This window comes from Cheilinus undulatus, linkage group 16 (assembly GCF_018320785.1).
Source record: "Cheilinus undulatus linkage group 16, ASM1832078v1, whole genome shotgun sequence".
Taxonomy (NCBI): domain Eukaryota; kingdom Metazoa; phylum Chordata; class Actinopteri; order Labriformes; family Labridae; genus Cheilinus; species Cheilinus undulatus.
Genome location: NC_054880.1, coordinates 41536776 through 41556027, shown reverse-complemented (window position 1 = coordinate 41556027; position 19252 = coordinate 41536776). Strand labels below are relative to the sequence as shown.

At 40.6% G+C, this 19252-nt stretch overlaps 1 protein-coding gene across 1 annotated transcript in view; it reads right to left on the bottom strand.

Annotated features, from left to right (window-relative positions):
* adgrb2 (adhesion G protein-coupled receptor B2) overlaps positions 1–19252 on the bottom strand; it is a 344844-nt gene that overhangs the window by 102600 nt on the left and 222992 nt on the right. The window contains exon 16 of the mRNA XM_041809355.1: positions 13798–13924. Coding sequence (XP_041665289.1) covers positions 13798–13924 — 127 coding nt within the window. The remainder of the gene's footprint in view (positions 1–13797; positions 13925–19252) is intronic.

Here is a 19252-nt window from a genome sequence, read left to right as displayed (position 1 = left end):
GTTTTTGCAGGTGTAGCTATTTGTTGTTTAAGCAAGTGCGTCTCCTTATTATCACACTGATGAAGTGGAAGACTAGCAGATCAGTGGTGGTCTTGATCGGTCTTGATGGAAAATCCAGAGTCCGGCCAGTCCAAGACCGAGCAAAAATGTTCTCAAGTCTGAAACATGACCAAGAAATTCAAAATGTGGCCTTGAGACTGGTCTCAAGTACTACAACACTACTACTACAAACCAGACTTTCCAGAAAAAACTGACCAGAGTTGATTTAAAGTGGACCAAACAGCTCTGGTGGGTTCCAGAAGGTGAATATTGATCAGCTTGATCATCCTCCCTATTCACCTGATCTAGCCCTGTGTGACCTTTTATGTTTTCCTGAAGTTTTTCTGTGCCACTCATGCTAAAGGATTGCTCATGGTGGATTCATGTTTGAATAATATAAGAAAGATTTGGTCTGGACTTATTATTGCTGAGTATCAGGACACAGATAGAGAAGACAATGCATTTAGGTGCATGTATTGCTCGGATTTGGTGTTCTTTTGATTCCTTTGTTTTCACTCCATCTTGGTGCACTCACTGCTACTTTTGTGGCTGATGGTCATTAAAAGACTAGATAAAAGTATCAGGCTGGCTGCACACTGGGTGATTCCATACATGCTTGATATTTACCATATAACATCAGGGAAGCTGCGACTCCATCATAACAATAGAAAATGTATTGGTGTGTAAAAATCGGCTGCAACTAAACCTAAATGTTGCCTCAGGTCAGAAAGAGAGAAAGCAGCCTGTTAAAAATATTGTTTTTACACATCTTACTTATGTTAACACACATAATGAGTTTTTCATTGATCTGTAATTATGACATTATTTATGAATCCCCATCTGTATGTTGTTCCCTGTCCTGTTTGTCCCTTCTGCCCTCCTGTTGTCTCCAGCTCTGCCCAGGTGATAAAAACTAATTACTAAATGAGGTGCTTAAAAGCTCACGACTGTTTCTGGAAGCAAAGAGAGGGGACTACTGTGCTACATCTCAGTCAGAGATCCGCTGTTTCGGTTATGTAGCCATTAGATGGTCTTTGTTACGCGATTTTGAAGCTGTCTTCTCTAATGCACTCTTGAAAGTTTTGAGGCAGGCAACAACTGAAATCTTCCTCGGCTGCTTGCTTAAACGTGCGCCTCACAGTTGGAGACTTTTCCCTGTCAGACGGAGTGCTCTCATGAGGCAGAACATGATGGAAAAAGATGATGTGGAAGTGAGGAAGCAGCAGAGACTGATGGTGTGATGGCAGCTTTGCCTTCGCAGCACATCACTGCAATGTCTGCATGTTCACGGTGTCGAGGAAAGGGTGGAGAATTACAACAGGGAAACAAAAGACATAACAATGCTGTTTCATTACTCTATATAGTCACTATACAGTCCATACTTGTGCACAGGGGTCAGGATGCAGTCTCCCTTTAAGGCTCTCCCTGTGTGATGATCCATAGTGTTACTTGAAAGTTCTCAATGTGCACTTTCTGTGTTACTCTTTAGGCACCATCTGCTTTCTCAGTGAGGAGTTAGCACACTCCATACTGCTTTAATTCATTAACAGAAATACCACATACAGATATAATATGGTAGTTGGGCTCTCGGATTGCAGAGATTGTTGTGAGACTCCCCGTGCCTGAGTCATACTGCCCTACTATCCCTGCCTGTCTTCAGTGTTGCCAACTCCTCAGGAAGGAAAGTAGCTACTGGCTGTCCTAAAAGTTGCCAGACGTCGCTAAATGACACCATTACCTAATTTGCATATTTGGCTGTAAACTTTTGATTGCAATGGACGCTGTAGGAGAGAGGAATAACATCATGTGACAAAAAGTGAGTGAAAAACACCATAAATATGTTTAGAACTACAAATAAACTTTCTTCTGTTGATTCCTGTTTTAATAACGTCACAGTTCCAACCCTCCTCCTTTATCTGGCCTTGAGACTGGAAAAAATGACTCAAAAGAGATACTCTAGCAGAGTTATTACAAATTCTATGTTTGTTTTTTTTATTTACTTATTATTCTATTCTATAAAAATGTAGTTTCTTAAGTTTGGTTTGGTTTCAAATCTTATAGTCCACTTAAGAGCCAACAACAGACCACAGTGAAACATGAACATTTTTAATGATGATATTTTTTTGTATACAATCTACCTCAGCAATCTAAATGGACCAAAAGGAGGTAATAGTAAACACCATCAAGGCATGGTTAATTTCCAGTCTGGAACTGGAGGGGTGAACATCTCCTGCTCTGACTGCAGCTGAGAGGGACTGCTGCGTAAGGTCTGGGCTGTCTGTGAGTGCTCTGGGACGGGGGAGGGGCCCACAACAGCACCTGCTGCTCACTGAGGCCCTGTCCCTACGGAGACGAATTCAGGAGTATACCCAGAAGTTTTTTGTCGTATCGGTATTTCATCGAAACACGGAAACAGCGTATTGGGTTACTGTCAATGATACTTATGGAAAATGGGTCCCAGAGTGCACAAATCCATAAATGACTACCATTTCGTCTTTGTGTGGACGGTCAACCGCATCTTCCCTGAAACGATTATGTCACACATAGCGTAGCTCTCTTAAGATGCCTGCGCAGGTCTGGCCAAACAACAATGGTGGACTACACAGTTGTGTTTGTGCTGCACAAGCTACTGAGCTTGTTATGGCTTTTACAGAAAAATCTGATGCTCCTTTACCACACCGCGAACAACACACACCATATGTTCTTAAATCCAACGCGGAGAACAACCAGAAGGGCAACTAGAAGAAAGTTTGTGTCAGTTTCTGTGATCTTCTTCTCTTTTTCGGTGCATTTCCATGGCAGCAATACAGCGCCACGTACAGACTTGGCATATGCACTACAGTGTTTTCGGTCGTTTTCGGTGGTTCCTTGCTTACAAGGATATTTCTTGAAACGATTCCGTCTTAATGGAAAATTTTTAAAACGAAACGGCAATTTATCGTTTTCGTTTCCTTGTGGACAGGGCCTGAGATGAACGTGCCGTCAAGTTAAGAGTCTCTGAAAGTATCCAACAACACTGGAAAAAGTTGCTAGATTTGTCACCAGTTGCTTTTTTGAAAACGACTCAATAGAGGGGTCTGAAAGCTTAGTTGGCAAAACTGCCCATCTTCCACTTACTTTTCTTTCCTCCCCTTTCTTTGGCAACAAAAAAGATAAAGAAAAAACAAAATCCCTCAGAGAATCTGCGTGGTTTGCCCTTCTTTTCTGTACAAATGTTGGTTTGTAGCAGCATGCCAGTGGAAGGGAAACACAGCTGTGCCAGTGAGATGGCAGAGAGGACGGCATTACACTGTGGAATTTTCACCTTTATGTTGGATTTTTGGATGAAAGGGACAAGAACACCAATATGGGGAAACGTAAGTGTTCTTTGTGCAGAAACCACTTCTTGCCCCCGTCAGGAGTTCTCCGCTGTGACATCATCTGCAAAGAACCTAAAAAGTGTGTCTCATGGGCACCAGTTTAGTTCAGTTGGCAGAGCAGGCTAGACTAGAGTCCTCAATGCACTTGTTTCAGGATTGACTCTGGTCTTTGCACTATTTGGTGCATGTATTTTTCCACTCTCTCTCCCCATACTTCCTTCATCTCTTCAGCTGACCTGTCATAATAAAGAGTGTCATACACCAGATTTTGGGGGTAATTTCGTCACTGTCTACCATCTGCTGGAGGTACATTTTCCTCCTGTGTTCTCACATCAGCTTCATCCAACTTTATGTAGAAAATTAGGAAAATCGTAAGAAAATCCCAAGTGGAGTAGGAATAAAAAATAGGGCAGGGGTCATCAATTACATTTGCACAAGGGCCAGATTTAGTCTTGACAGAGACTCTAGGGGCCGGACTTTCAAATAAATAAAATTTAAATACATATTTGGGTTTATTAACATTATTGTTTTAGTGTAAGTATTTTCTTTCAAAATGCAGAAATCTTGTAGGCATTAACAGTGAGTTCTATCCCTATTATCTATAACGCAGCCAGCCACAAAGAGACAGGCCTGCCTACGGAATTGGCTGACCCCTTAAAATCCCAGAGAATAGGGCCCTCCTCAATTGTGATTTAGCACCAATATTAACTCATTTTTTACATCTTTAACCCCTTTTCACTAAGTCATTCTGCCATTTCTGCAACATTTTTTGCCACTATTAAACCATTTCCTGCCAATTATTGCCCCTCTTTTACCCCTTTTCAGTACTTTGCCAGTCTATTTTTGCCACTTATAACCCATTTTTGATATTTTTTTTGCCTCTTTAACCCAAATTTGCCATTCTGAACTCCTTTTAACCACTTTTTCTGCATGCTGTATGTTCTTTGGGACATGACATTTTTTTTTTTACCACTTTTCAACAGTTTTTGCCACTTTTAGCCCATTTCTCATACTTTTTGCCTCTTTTAGCAGTATTTGGCACATTTTAACCTCTTTTTTGCCACTTTTCCTATCAGTTTTTTTTTCATCCATTTTTGCCACTCTCTAGCCCCTTTTCAACACTTTCGCGGGCCATTTTTGCAACATTTCTGCCAGTCTTAACCCATTTTTACATGCATTTTTCAAACATTTACTAATAATGACAGACGAGTGATTTTTGAAAAAAACAGATGAAAGTTAAGATTTTTTAAAACTATTCAGTAGTAATTGTTTTTGGGGAGGATTTAACAGCTGCAGACATTCAAAGCCAAAATAAACCCTTAAAACCACATCTTTCCCTCCTTTTCTGAATTTAATGATCATCTTGGGCCGGACAGGAAGTCTTGGGGGGCCTGATATGACCTTCAGGCCGCCAGTTGATGATCAGTGAAACAGGGTTTTGGTTCACGTTGCACATCCTGAAATTTTTAGGAAGTTTTCAGGAGTTTTTACACACTACTAAATTACACACTAAATGTGTCACATAATAAATCCCATGTTTTTGACTTCTCTAGGGAGTTTTGATTCTTCTGTGTTCACCCCATACGTTTGCAGTGATACAGTAATTTATTTTTAAAACGACTAGTATCTGTGCATCCTCTCCTTTCCGTGCCTGCTTCTCTTCTCCTCTTCATTGTGTGTGTTTCTGCCCTTGTTTGTGCATTCATCCACACTGACTCGATCAAGGTCTCAGCTGCTGTTTGAACCACTGACCTTTCCATTCTCTTTTCTGGTTACTTGCTTAAGCAAGCACAAGCCACGAATCCAAAGCAAGTTGGAACGGTACTTGAGAGCCTAATTGATTCCCCGTCAACACTTCTCGCACAGCAGCCACACCTGCTGACAAAAGTGAGGCGCAGAGGCAAAGCTTAATTTGTTGAAAATGTTAAATGGAGCTCCAATTTTAACTCTAAATCCCACAGTAGTCTGGATGTTTCCACAGAGTTTGTATTCCCACTGCAGTCATTTTAAGAATTAAGTGGTTTGGTTTATTGTTTGGCATGCTGACCTTACTCAATCCCATCTCTCCCTCTCTCTCCTCTGTTTCTCTAAGTAACAACCTCTGCCTTGTGTCTGATAGCCAAGGTCTCTCTTTAGACACACGCACACTCTCACGGACAGCAGGATACTCTCACAGACACATACATGGAAATCTCAGAGGCTATAGAAAGTAAACAGGATTAACTGGCTATCCCTCGCTCCACTGTAAACGGCCTGTAATGGCAGCACTGCTTCTAAATCCCTCCATCTCTTCCCCTCCCTTCCCTTTTCTATTAAACATGGAGGTTAATCCTCAGCCCTCCTTGTCCCTAGCGCCGTGGCCCGGGATAAGCTGTCAGAGCTGGGCTGCTGATACTCAGCTCTGCTCCAGCAGCCACACAGGCTGGACGCAGCATACGAATGTGTGTTTTGAGGGAGCGTTTTGACTTGTATGCACGCACGGAAATGTTGTAGTCCGTGTTGGCATGTCTGGATGTGACGGCAGGGTTTTTATGCCTTGCCAAATTCAATCCGTCTCTCCCTCCCTCCTTGTTTTTTTTTTTTTTTATTATAAAATCCAATCTCCGACTGGAACAAAAAGCTAACTCTAAAGGACCCTAAAGCTACAAAGTGCACTCAGCAGTGGCCACAACAGCTCCTGTCTGAGAGCCACAGTCACAAACATACTGACCCATACCTTCCGGGCCTCTGCATCCACTCTAATGGTGGTACCACAGGCTGCTGAGTGGTGAATCACTAATGACTAACCCACTCTTACGGACGCGAAAAATGTCAGAAAAAGTCGATGTGTTTCCTCTTTTTCTCTACATGGCCAACACGCTTGCAGCAGTGAGGGTAAAGTCAATATTGTTCAGCTGGAATAGGGGACACAGGAACCAGAAATAGCAACTGGAATGACCCTTTCAGCTTAAAGGTCGCAGCCATTGTGGGTTTCCATATAATGGAAATTAACATTTCCCCAAGTTCTGTAATAGGTACCAGACCTCTGCGGAGTAATTCAGGCTTTGAGGGACAAAATAATGACTCACTGCAGTGACTCAACTCAAGGCCATCACTTTATTGTGACCCTCCTTACATTTAATATAAAAGGAGAGCGGGTGGGGTGTTTCAGGGGAAATGGAGAAGGGAATATAAAGGATAACTTAAATCACATGTAGCGATCAAGCATCTTGGGTAAAACCCTTAGCATAGGAAGGGCATCCAGTTACAGCAAATTAGCAAGTTACAGCTCCTCTTGGTGACCCATCTTTACCTCTCTGCTGAGTCACTACGGACACCAGCAAGTTTGGCCAAGGCTTATCCAAATTTGGATGGATTAAACGCCAACGACAGGTGCAACCTGACTGACCCATCCTAGAACGATCCCCTTAAATCTTTTTGGAACCTTTAACTTTCCCAAAATACCCCTAAGTGTGCGACCTGTTTGAGTGCTTCCTGCAGTCCCCAAACTGCAGTGTGCTTCTGTTTGAAAGCAATTCTTCTTTGTTGCATTCAGAGCAAGCACAACATGTCCGACCAAATTTGATGCAAGTCGTTTGTTTTTTGGGTCTCAGCATCTGGATGTCAAAGACGCGTTTGTGCTCTGTGTACTGACAGTTAAAGTACTTTCAAACCAATCAAAAGTAACCTAAAGAGACATGGGAAGAGTGAGCATACAGTGAAAAGCTGGCCTGTATTAAATTATAATCACAGTTTTACAGTTGGATATTCTCTTTATGGCATACTTGGATTGTAATTTAGAAGTTTTGTTCATATTCTCTTGACATATGCTCTTTTATTGTTTTCTATGTAGAAATGCATCTGTTATGGTGGCCTTGCCAGTGGGCCCTGTGTGCAGAGTCTGCTTTTCTCAGGACAGGCAGCAGAGTTTGAGTCAGGCCTATTGTTCAATACCTGCATGTCTTTCCATGCTCTCTGCACAGTTTTGGACCAATGGCCTATCCTCTCTGTATAAACGTTCCCAAAAAATACAAAAGGGAAAGAGTTACATTTTTCAAGGTGGGGAGTTCACAGTGCACACAGTGCTTGGAGTCACATCTTACTGTATTGTACAGTATCATAACTTATTGAACCTGACTGCATCCTATTCTACTGTATCAAACAGTATCTGACCATATGGTATCCTACTTTGTCTGACTGAATCATATCAAATATGACCATAACCCTTCCTACTTTATCTAACAGTTTCCTATGTTACAGTATTGTATAGAGTGGTATGGTATCTAAGACCGGATTGCAACCTACTGCATCTTACCATGTCCTATCCTACTATATAGTATGGCAATGCATCATATCATATCGTTGATGAAGTTATCGCATCCTACTTTGTCTTATATCTGACAATCACATCCTGCTATATCTATAGTATTGTATCTGTATCACATACTTTGTATTATCCAGTCATAAAGCATCTGACTGTATCCCATCCTACTGTATCTTACTGCGTCCTATCTCGATACACGCTATGGTGACACATTGCATCGTATCTTTTATATTTTATCTGACTGTATCGCATCCCTCTCTTTCTTACAGTGGTGCATTGTATTGTATCTGACCTATTGCACTCTTCTGTATCTTACTTTATCCTATCTCACTAGGGCTGTGTATTGGCGAGAATCTGACGATATGATACGTATCAAGATACAGGGCTGCCATGTATATGACAATACTATGAGCAAGGCAAATATCGGATATTTTTTTCATAGTATATAATAAGTGTGCATAGTATGTATAGTCCTTTATCATCTAGCGTCATAACTATCTTTGTGCCTCTGAAGATGAGGATTTTCCTTATTTGCTAAAATGAGTTTAAATGAGTCAGTTTGACATCAGTTTGTTTATCATTACTTAATTTCAAGGTGTTTGTGGAAAGAGACTAGGAGAGACAAGCTGTTCCTCATACCCAGCTTTAAGGACTGGTGGATTGTGTTGTGGGGAGGGCATGAGGCAGCCAACATTCTTACCAACACTAATGGTGGTGGTGCATGTCCTTAAAGGGGACATATTATGCAAAAATCACTTTTTCAGGCTTTTCTAACAAAATTATGTGTCCCTGGCCTGTCCATAATCCCCTCAAGTACCAGAAAAATCCATTCCCTCTCCCCCTCTCTTTCTCCACCTTTCTGAAATTTTGTGCTGAAACAAGCCGTTTTCAGATTTTAACCCTAGTGACCTCCCATGGGGAGTAAGTACCCGCCCCCAGGTTTGGTTGGCCTTCTCCCACTTGGAGGAAAGTTCCGCCCTCCTCTACTGATCCTCTCAGCTGCCAGCTTAGATGCTGGATAGCTCAGTGGGTTACCCTGCAGACTACGGTCTGGGTGATTGATGGTTTGAATCCCAGCCAGGTCCTAAACGTTGGATAAAAGTGTCTGTAACATAAGGAGTGCCACAACCATTTCCTGAGAGGGTGCTGTCTGGGGTGGAGTCAGACAGCCAAAACTTCACAGTCATGTTTTGGGGACCCTTGAGACCGATATAAACTTGTCTTAAAAGGGTAAAATATGTCCCCTTTAAAAATGTAATTATGGCTGCATGAATGGAGAGCAGCGTTAGCCGTTAACTGTTAGTCGTGATGCTATCACTATGATGTGAGCTTGCAGATTTGTCAAGTTGTCTGAGTATTTTACTCTGGCATGAGATATCTTGCAAATGACGTGGCTCCTGTCTAAGCTTGAATTGTCTTTGAAATTTTGAAAGCCAAAATAAGTCCACATTTCTGCTTTGAATGTTGGCTGCCAACTGGTGGTCGGAGGTTGAAATTGCATCACAAACCTACCGCACCGACAAGGTGTAATTGTTAATTTCTAATATATCTATACAGCATTTTCAACTATTGATGCAGAATTGCGTCATGAAATATTGTGATATTTTATTGTATCAATATTTTCTGACACCCCTATACCTCACTTTACCATGGTGTAACTTATTGTACAGTTTTGTATCATATTGATCTGTATCACACTAGATCAAATAGCATCGTACCCAAGTGTACATTCTGCTGTATCACATCATATCTTATCATTCATGTTGTATATGACTGTATTAGATCTTACAGTTTCTTATCATATCCTATCTGACAGTATGATATGTTGTGGTAAGGTGTGTTAAAGAGACAGCAGCTAAAATGAAGCGTTTCAGACGGAGGTTAAAATAAGAGTTTTTCAGGACACCAGTGTGAGAAACATGAGGATTTTTTGAGCTGTAAACCATGTAAAGCTATTACGTGGGTATCAGAGAGATGGTGTAAAGCCTTGAAAAAAGGCATAATACCCCCACTTAAACTGTATTGCATTGTACCACATTGTATCATAGCTGCTTATCAAAAAATATTGTGTATGACTGTATCGCATACTGTATCTTGCCGTATCCTACTTTGTGGTATGGTTTGGTATAGTATGCATCACATCTCATCACACCGAACTGCATCGTGTCATATCTAACTCTACTGCATTTGACTTTATCTTATCTGATCAAATCACGTCTGACCATGTAGCATCTTATCAAATTGTATCTGACATACCATTTCATACTGTATTATATTGTATAATATAGAAATATATTATAGAATTATAAGTACCTGTTGGTTTGAGCACTTGAATGACTTGTAAGGGTTTAGAGCTCTCTATGGAAAAGAAACAATGGTGACAAGATAATTGCAACCTTCCCAAAAATAAAGGCCAATTTACTAACCTATCATCTCTCTTACAGGCATAGAAGTGTCCAAAAAATAATCTAACAAACAAACAAACAAGCAAAAACACCTAGATAAGAACGGAGGCTTTCTATAACTCCTAATTGATTAATTTTGGCTTAAAACATTTAATTTACAAGCCTTGAATTCTGCATAGTCCAGTGTTAACAACGGGCAGCATGCTGTTTAGCATATTTTGGATTGTGGATACATTTGGCAGTGTTGAAGCCATTTGTTGTTGCCAAGGACAGTGAACAAGTTTGGTACAGCTCATATTTCTGGTACTCCATTTCTGTAGTCATGGCGGCAGATGCCCTCGGGGGTAATGTAGTATCTCGAGCCATCCAACAAACACAACTTCTGAAGAAGATTTTCCCTGAAGAAAAAAATTCAAATCCAAAACATTAACTGAAAAGATAATGATAATATCAGAGTGTATCTTGTGTTTCTATGTTTCAGACTATTGGGCCTCATTCACCAATATCTGAAGATTTTACACACATTTGTTCTTTGACATTTTATAAGAAAAAAAAAACCTGTCTTATTCACCAAGCTCATCTTAAAAAGCAGACTTTCTCACAACTGTGTTCTTAAATTGATAAACACTGGAAGATTGTGCATTTCCTCTTAAATGCCCCTTTAAAGTAAACAAAAGATAGATGAGTACTCACACTAGTCAAACAGATATGCTTGGGCATCATACAGAATGCCTGGTGTCATAGTGTCATAAGCAAATGTTACAAATTTCATCAAATATCAGTCACTGTCGAAATATAATTCAAAGAATGTGTGACCAACCTAGGTACCGGTACTGAGCCTTGTGGAACTCCACAGCTTCTCGTCTGAGGTGTAATTCGGTATAACTAGTTTTCACATATTGAAAACCTGTTATGTTAAGAACTTCTTGACCAATGTTTTGTGTCATCTCTTATGCCATACTGTTCACATTTCTGCAGGAATGAAGAATAACGGATTGTACCAAATGCTTTGCATGAATCTTCAAAAGTCAAACAAAAAGTAAGGACATTGTGTGTTTGGTAGATTATTTATTTGTTGTAACAATGCTTTGTTTAAATAAATCTTAAACCGTTGAAAAGCCTATTTATTTCCCTTTAAAATGGTACCACATTCGTAGGGAACATGCATTTGTGGGATGAGCAGCAGAGCTGAGTATGTGGGTTGCACACATGAAAAATTTGCCCATTACCAAACCGCTTATTCTGCTGCTACTATTGACTCTTGTCTTGGGCTTCTGGTACCGCCAGGTGCTGACAGTCAGGTACCTGATTGGCAACTTCTAAGTTCTGCGATGAGTACAGATGGTGTGGGGCGGCATCTCCCTCCCTGCTGTAACAAGGCTTGTCATCATTGGAGGCAATCACTATGCAGAGAGATTTCAAGATGAGATTCTGCAACCAGTGGGAATCCCATATCTCCACAGTCTTGGACTGAACTCTATCCTCCAAGATGGCAACACTCACCCCCACAGAGCAGGGTTTATCAGAGACTACCTACAGAATTTTGGAGAGGAGAGGATGAAACGGCCTGCAAGTGGTCCTGACCTCAACCCCACTGAACAATTGCGGGATCAGCTTGGGCATGCTGCTTGTGCCAGAGAGACCATCAAAACCACAAATGCTGGTTGAAGAATGAGATGCCCTCCCAGAGCAGTGCGTGACCAGCATGAGGAGGAGATTCCAGGCTGTTGTGGCTGTGTATGGTTCTTCCACATGCTACTGAGGCTCCTGTTTGTCACATTAATATATGGTTACATTGCCAATATGTCTTGTTCCTTCAGACTTCCATCATTCAATCCGCCAAACACCAAACAAGAGTCAATAGTAGAATTAGCTGTTTGGCATTGGCAGAGAAGATTTGGCACAATCCCCAAACTCAGCTCTGCTGCTCATCCCACAAATGCATGGTCCTTACAAATGTGGCACCATTGAAACGAGAAATAAACAGGTTTATTATTAAGAAGCATTGCAACAACAAAGAAACAATCTACCTGGAATATCAGCACTCAAAAATGCATGAGTACTGTCAGTTGTTCTCAGATTTTGTTTTTTTTTTCTTAGAACAAATCCCTGGTAAGAGAACTTGGGTGACTGTAACAAGCTAATTAACGGCATAAGTGTATTTCAGAGAACAAATTTCTTCCTGTAGGGTTGGTGAATGAGGCCCATTGAGAATATCTTCATAAGCTGAATCAACAGCTTCATAACAAAGACACCTGCTTCTACTTAAGACTCATGTAGACGTGACTATTTTGTGTCCTTGGAGGGGAAAAAAAACTCCTTAAAACAAGCTGCAACTTAACAAAGCTGTACGGCCTCCTCGTAATATGTTTTTCCTTGATTAAAATACAGAGAGTACACAAGGACGGGAACATTGGAAACAGTAATTTATTAAGAAAGGGAAATAAGGAGAAAGGAAGCTTTATGTGGAGGCAATGTTTTACTCTGAAAAGGTTACGCAGGGATAGATGTCCGCATAAGCCTGCAGCTCTTTATCTAGGCGATGCTGGTTGTTAATGCATTATTACTTAGTGCAGACAACATCTCTCTCTCTTCCTTTCTGCCAGCTGAGACCAGTCTGCCTTTTCTGTCTGGTTGAACATTTCCTCCCCAAAATCCGCCATTCTTCACAATCACTTCCCATTTCTGTGACACCTTGAGTTCCCCTGCAGTGCTTACCACAGATCTGCTCAGTTTTCTAAACCAACGAATATAAAAGACACACAAAACTCCTTCAAAATGTAGTGCGAGACAACAATTCCAACCCTTTTCACTCCCTCATTATTTCATCGCTGTCCTTGAGGGCATTAGGTGCAAAGAAGGCATTGAGAAATCCTCAGCAGAGAAGCCAAAGGGAACATTTAGTGACCAAAGCGGTCAAGGGGAAGGTGTTAAAAAGGTGAAAAGGAGTGTGAAAGATGTGTAAAAAGCAGCATGCTAAAGAGACAGAGGATAGACTGACAAAGAGGCAAATAGGTGGAAGAAAAAAGGGGACAAGAAGGAAGAGAAAGTAAAAAACAGGGTCAAGATGTGCATAACCATGATGGCTTAAGGAGAACAAGAACTGTCAGGCCATCGAACGTCCATTAGCGCCATTCAAGAGAATGGGTCAGTGTTTCTGAACAAGCATTACCCTGCACTCTTATAAAGCCGCCTTTAATCATGTCAAACACACACTGGGAGCCACGTGGACTATTTATAGGAGCTCAGGTTATGTGCTGCAGGCAAAAATCACGCACAGACCAAACAAATCTCTTTCTATTTTTTGACGGAAGTCACGCGCCAAACAGAGTGACCTCTAATGTTTCAGCTAAAAGAAAGTCACTTAATGTGACAAGCTGATTAACATATAATTAGACAAGCTAAGAGACATTCATCAAAACAAAGTTAGAAACCAACAGCGCTCTTCAGTTGGAAGCTATTTGCTTCTTGACAGTGATGCGAGGAAAGTCAGACACATTGCATTTTAGCAATCACACAAGAAAAAGCATCCGTTTCAGCACGCTTTTTCCTGTAAATACCAGATAACATGGACACTACTTGAATCCATACAACCCAAGTTATCATTCCACTGACCTGGTCCATGGTTCGAGCAGCCCTGTTAGCTCCTGAAGTGACACAGAGTTCATCATGCAGTGCATTAGTGACTCACCGGGTCTTTAGCTTGCTGCGCTAACACGGCGTAGGAGGAGATCCTGCTGCACAGGCATTTGGTGTGGACGGTGGTAGACGCAAGCGTTTGGCAGCCTTCTGTGCCCCAGTTTTCGGCGCCAGCTTCCCTGGATAGATGGGGAGAAGGGGGAGGTATGGGTGCACAGGAGACATAAGGACAAACTGTGAGACATTTACACACAACAAACTTATCACATGGCTGAGCACGACTTGAGGAGGTTCCATCTCAAAGGGGAGTAAAAAAGGTAGAGGCCTTCTAACACAATCTTGAAGAAGATTCTCACTTTTACAAGGTAACTCTTTTAAATGGATGGCTTATGTATTTCTACTGGTGTTATTCCTTTCTTTTCTCACTTCTTGCCTTTGAGTTTTCTCAACATCATACAGTCTATGTGGTGCTTTAGCTTTCGGTTTCATTATTAGTCATATTGTCATGAGCATCCAAGAGAGACTTGGCATGAACTCCGTCGGTGAGAAACAATGGTATATGTTCATGTAGTTCAACTACACTACCCTGGAGTGTTATAGCGATGTCTCTGAATGCTGGAACCTGCTGTTACCTGGAAACTTCCACACTGGGCTGCTACTAACAGGTGTTTCTTTACAACACATTTAAATGTGAGAAATAACGGTATAAGGTCCTGTAGAAGTCAAGAACCTTGTTAATTTGCAATCTCGAAGATAAGAACTACACTACCCACAATCCTAGACTGTCACAGCGGCATCTCTGGCTGCTGGAGACTACTGTTACCCACATATTTTGGAGGTCAGTTGTGGGGCAAGTGGCTTGGGCACCGCTGAGCTTTGTGTGCAAGAAAATCTGGCACTACACAAGCCATCAGATCTGCTGGGGCTCTATAATATTATCAGCGTGTTATCATTATGGGCATACATTAGCGTAAAGAGCACATTTTTTTGTATTGGCAGATATAAAATTTTGTAGATATATAAAACTGATATTTTTGGTTATAATTAGCTTTTAGTAATGGCTGCACAGACAGATAAGTTAGTGGAATTTTAGGCTGAACTAACAGATCTACATCAGCCGAAGTCTTAAGGCCGATTCAAACTACTCAAATTTTTTAGGTTGTTCATGACAGCACCATGTCAGAGTATGCAACAAAAATCTTTTCCCCACTGGCTCCGCGACTAAGAGCGAGTTCACAGGCTGATGGGGGCGGGTCAAAGAGTGTCTGTCACTCTACAACAGAAGCGCTTTAAATGATTGTAGAGGTCTTTTGTTTGTAAAAAAGAAAAATAAGAAACAATTATGGATTGGACTAGGAAGAACAGTTATGTCAAGAGAAGGACAATATGGACTGGCTGTCCTTCAGATAGAACTTAAGGTATGCATGTAATAACATAAATAAAATAAAACAAAATTTACACATTAGTTTTAGGAAATAAAAGGGGATGAAAGTGGTAAATCTTGTAAATGCTGATGCAAAGATAATAAGCAAATGCTCTCCTGTTGGTTGACGTCAGAATTCATGTCGTTGATATCAGGTTAGGATGTCAAACTAGACGTCAACGATGTGAATCCTGACGTGAATGACGACAATGTAAGTAAAATTCTGACATGCTAGTCTTGATGAATCGTGGTTGTGGGGCGTCTATGACGTGTTGTTTATTTTGTCTCACTACAAGACTGTCTGTCTTTCCTGACGCTCTAAATCGGGCATGGGTTTTGACAATGAGCTGCGACGTTGCAGACTAGCTTAAATCTGGCTGAATTCATGTAGTCTGAGCCGGCCTTTAGTCTTTATTCATCATCATTACTTACCCTTTTGAGGACTCAAATTTGAAATTTTTTACCCCTCAAAATTTCAGTTTTTTTTTTTCGTAGGATTGAGGTTTTAGGTCTGAACTACATTTGAATATTGGTATTTATATCAGTATTGGCTAAAATTAATTTGTCAACATCAGCATATCTGGAAAAGGCCAATACTGTGCATTCGTAAGGTCCACCAGAAGAAAAGTTGATATCTTGATCCTAACTGATCATCAGTACCACTTAATACCCATATACATAAGTTTAAAGCTGAGGAAAGCATTGGTGCTGATAGGTTTAGTGCTTAAACATTTTCTTTGTGGTCTGTGCTGTTGAGAGTTAATTCTGGTTAAAAGTTGCTTCTGTTTCTTTCCCTCATTTCAGACGATACTGTATGTATATTTTTTCTTCATCTAGTGTGCACATTTAACAGGTACAATATGTTGAACTCAGACTGAAATATCTAGTTTAAGTGAAAAATTAAACTCCTGTGTAATATAGATATTTTTGTTGGTGTGACTCAAATATTTCCAATGGTTTTAAAGCCAAAAAAAAATAAAAAAATAAAAAAATAAATTTTATAGTTTTTTTTTCTTTTCTTTCTTTCTTTCTTTCTTTCTTTCTTTTTTTTTTTTTTGCTGAAGTGGCCACCATGACAGACATGATATTTTTATCTTGACATTTACATTATAGATATATTAATTAATTAATTGATTCATTGATTGATTCATTGATTGATTGATTCATATTTTTATTTGTTTCTTTATTACCTCCACCAAGGAGGTTATGTGATCGGCAGGGTTTGTTTGTTTGTTAGGTTGTTAGCAACATAACTCGAAAAGTTGTGGATGGATTTTGATGAAATTTTCAGTACCTGTCAGAAATGGAATAAGGAAGAAGTGATTAGATTTTGGGAGTGATCTGGATCACCGTCTGGATCCAGGAATTTTTTTAAGGATTCTTCACTATTGGGAGATAGGGCTAATGGTGGAGGTCTGCGCTCTCTGAGTGCATTTTTAGTTTATTTACTTATTTTTTTATTTTTTTATTTATTTATTTAGCGAGTCAGGAGAAAAGTATTTCATTACTTTAAATATTTCAACATTAAAAAAAAAAAGAAAAAAAAACATTTCATTTGATGGACCCCTTTGGAGCTGTTCATTCAGAATTACTAAGCAGTTGCATGAAATGCATCTCACTGGTAGAATTTCATCCCCTGATCACATAAACATAAGTTTTTCACCATGCACATTCACTGACAATGAATAAAACAAACATGCATACACAAAGGCATGGGAAGAGTAAAGTGGTTCCTCAGAGTTTATGAAATTGGGTGGTTTTGCAGCTCCATTTAGTCTCATGTATAGTCTTATTTATAATGAATTAATGAATAATATTCATGAATGCATTCCACCCCTGAAGGGTTTGGTTTTGCTGTTCTGTTGCTGTATTTGTGCTGCTTACTTGTAATGGACCAGGATTATTCTCTGCCATTTACAGTGCATTCTAACATCCCAGTGTTCCTGAAATCCATTCCTCCACACCCCCACTCAAAGCAAAGCATTCTGGGATCACTGGTAGTTTTGACTAGAAGGGGCACTTTTAATAGATTTTCTCCCTAACATAAAAGTCATCCATAAAACAAAAACACTGGTCCACTTTTTAATAAATACTCTTTATGGAGTTCCTGCTGTGGTCTCAAGTCATCTATGGAGTTGTTTCGATTGAGAGACCCCTGGTGGTAGGATTTGCATGCTTTGCATTTAAGAGTGAGGATAGTTTTTGTCTCATGCGTATAATTATTCAGCCCTTTGTTGCTCCAATCCAGGTAAATTACCACCATTATCCCTGCAAGTCTCATGTCCTTTTATGTGCATTTGAGGTCTATCTACCTAATCCAATATGGATCTAGCTGCACAGGCTTCAAACTCAGGAGCAGAGATCAGCGCTCACGCAGCCTGACAGGTTCATTTACTCTGCTGCCAATGTCACCTAGTTTGTCCCAGAGCCCGTACTTAGCATCCTTAAACACTCTTTCTCATCTCTTTCTTTCTCCCTTTTCCTGGAAAGACACCCTAGAAGCCCCGGGTTGCCTCAGCAAACACCAGAGAGCAGCACAGCTTAAATGCTGCATGGGGATTATTTCGTACTAAATGTTCAATTGCCTTGACATGCAACAAGTTACTAAGGAACAGAGAGTCCAGAATCCCCTGCAATAGAGCCTTGTACATTTTATTGCCCCCACCCCCCTTGCTCTTCCATGTCCCACTAAATGCCCTGAATAGGAGGTTGAGTGAGGAGGTCGATCAATACGCTTCTAAATGAACTAATTACTCTGGCGGCTCACACTGCACATTAACCCCACGTTTAACCCGGGACATCCTTCTATCCCAGCCGCCAGAGACAGGTGGAGATATCACGGGGATAAAAGAAACAGCTGCAGAGATGCTCTGATGGGGGTAAGAAGGTCAACCTCATGAATGATGGGTATAGAAAAAAGTGATTTTCAATTAGTGCTGTGATTTTTCATGAATGCACCATTGTCTGCACATGCTGAAAACAGCTTCTGTTGTTTTTCTTGTTATTAAAAGCCAATGTCACATTCCATTATGCACCATTTATGCTTATGTAACACTTGAATTTGAATTTGATGACATTTGTGGGATGTTTGGTCAAATCTGGAAAATAAACCCACACCCACAATGCCATTGTAAGGTGGATTTGGTTGTTTTTTTTTTGAGTTTGTCCTCCTAAAAAACACCTACAGATGCTTTTCAAAATTTGACTTATGAATAATGATTTTGTGGTGGGAACAAAAAAAACAATGGGCAAAGTTATATTGGCTGTTCTTTTGTGTTAAAAATCAGGGATTAGATGCTTTCAAAGGCATGAAATGCAACTTTCAGATTAGTCATCTCATGCCAGTAGATGCCTAACTATGGAGTTACACATAAATTAGTCATGAAACCCAGAGGTGAACTAGGATTTTAGCAGTTTGGGTTTCATGGTCTTGCAACCCTTCAGATTTTTTGAATAGGTAATCTGTTACCCTCAAAATTTAACATACTTCCTGTCTGTAGTGTGCAGAAATGCATCACAATATCACAGATCTACAAGTTCGTGGAGGAATTACAACAAAAAATAAAAAAAGATTCAATTTTTTTTTTTTTAATCGTATCATGGGTGAGTATATCAGGAAGTCCATCCAACCATTTTCCTTCCCTCATCTGGTCACAGTGGCAGCAGGCTAGGCAAGTCAGCCCAGAAATCTTTCTCCATAGCAACATTTTCATGCTCTTTCTGGGGGTGTTCCCAGGTCAGATGAGATATATTATCTCTCCAGCGAGTCCTGGAAGACCTCCACAAGGAGGCAACCCGGCAGCATCCTGTTCGGATGCCTGAACCACCTCAACTGCCTCCTTTCTGCAAGAAGGAGCAGCTGCTCTACTTTGAGCTTCCTCCATATGTCTGAGCTCCTCACCCCTCATCTCTAAGGCTGAGCCCAGCCACCCCCCTGAGGAATCTCATCAGTCATTGCCCAAAGCTCATGACCACAGGTGAGGGTTGGAATGAGGATCCTCTAATACGTCTGCAATACTGCAGATGCTGGACCAATCAGCTTGTCAATCTCACGGTCCATTCTATCCTCACTTGTGAACAAGAC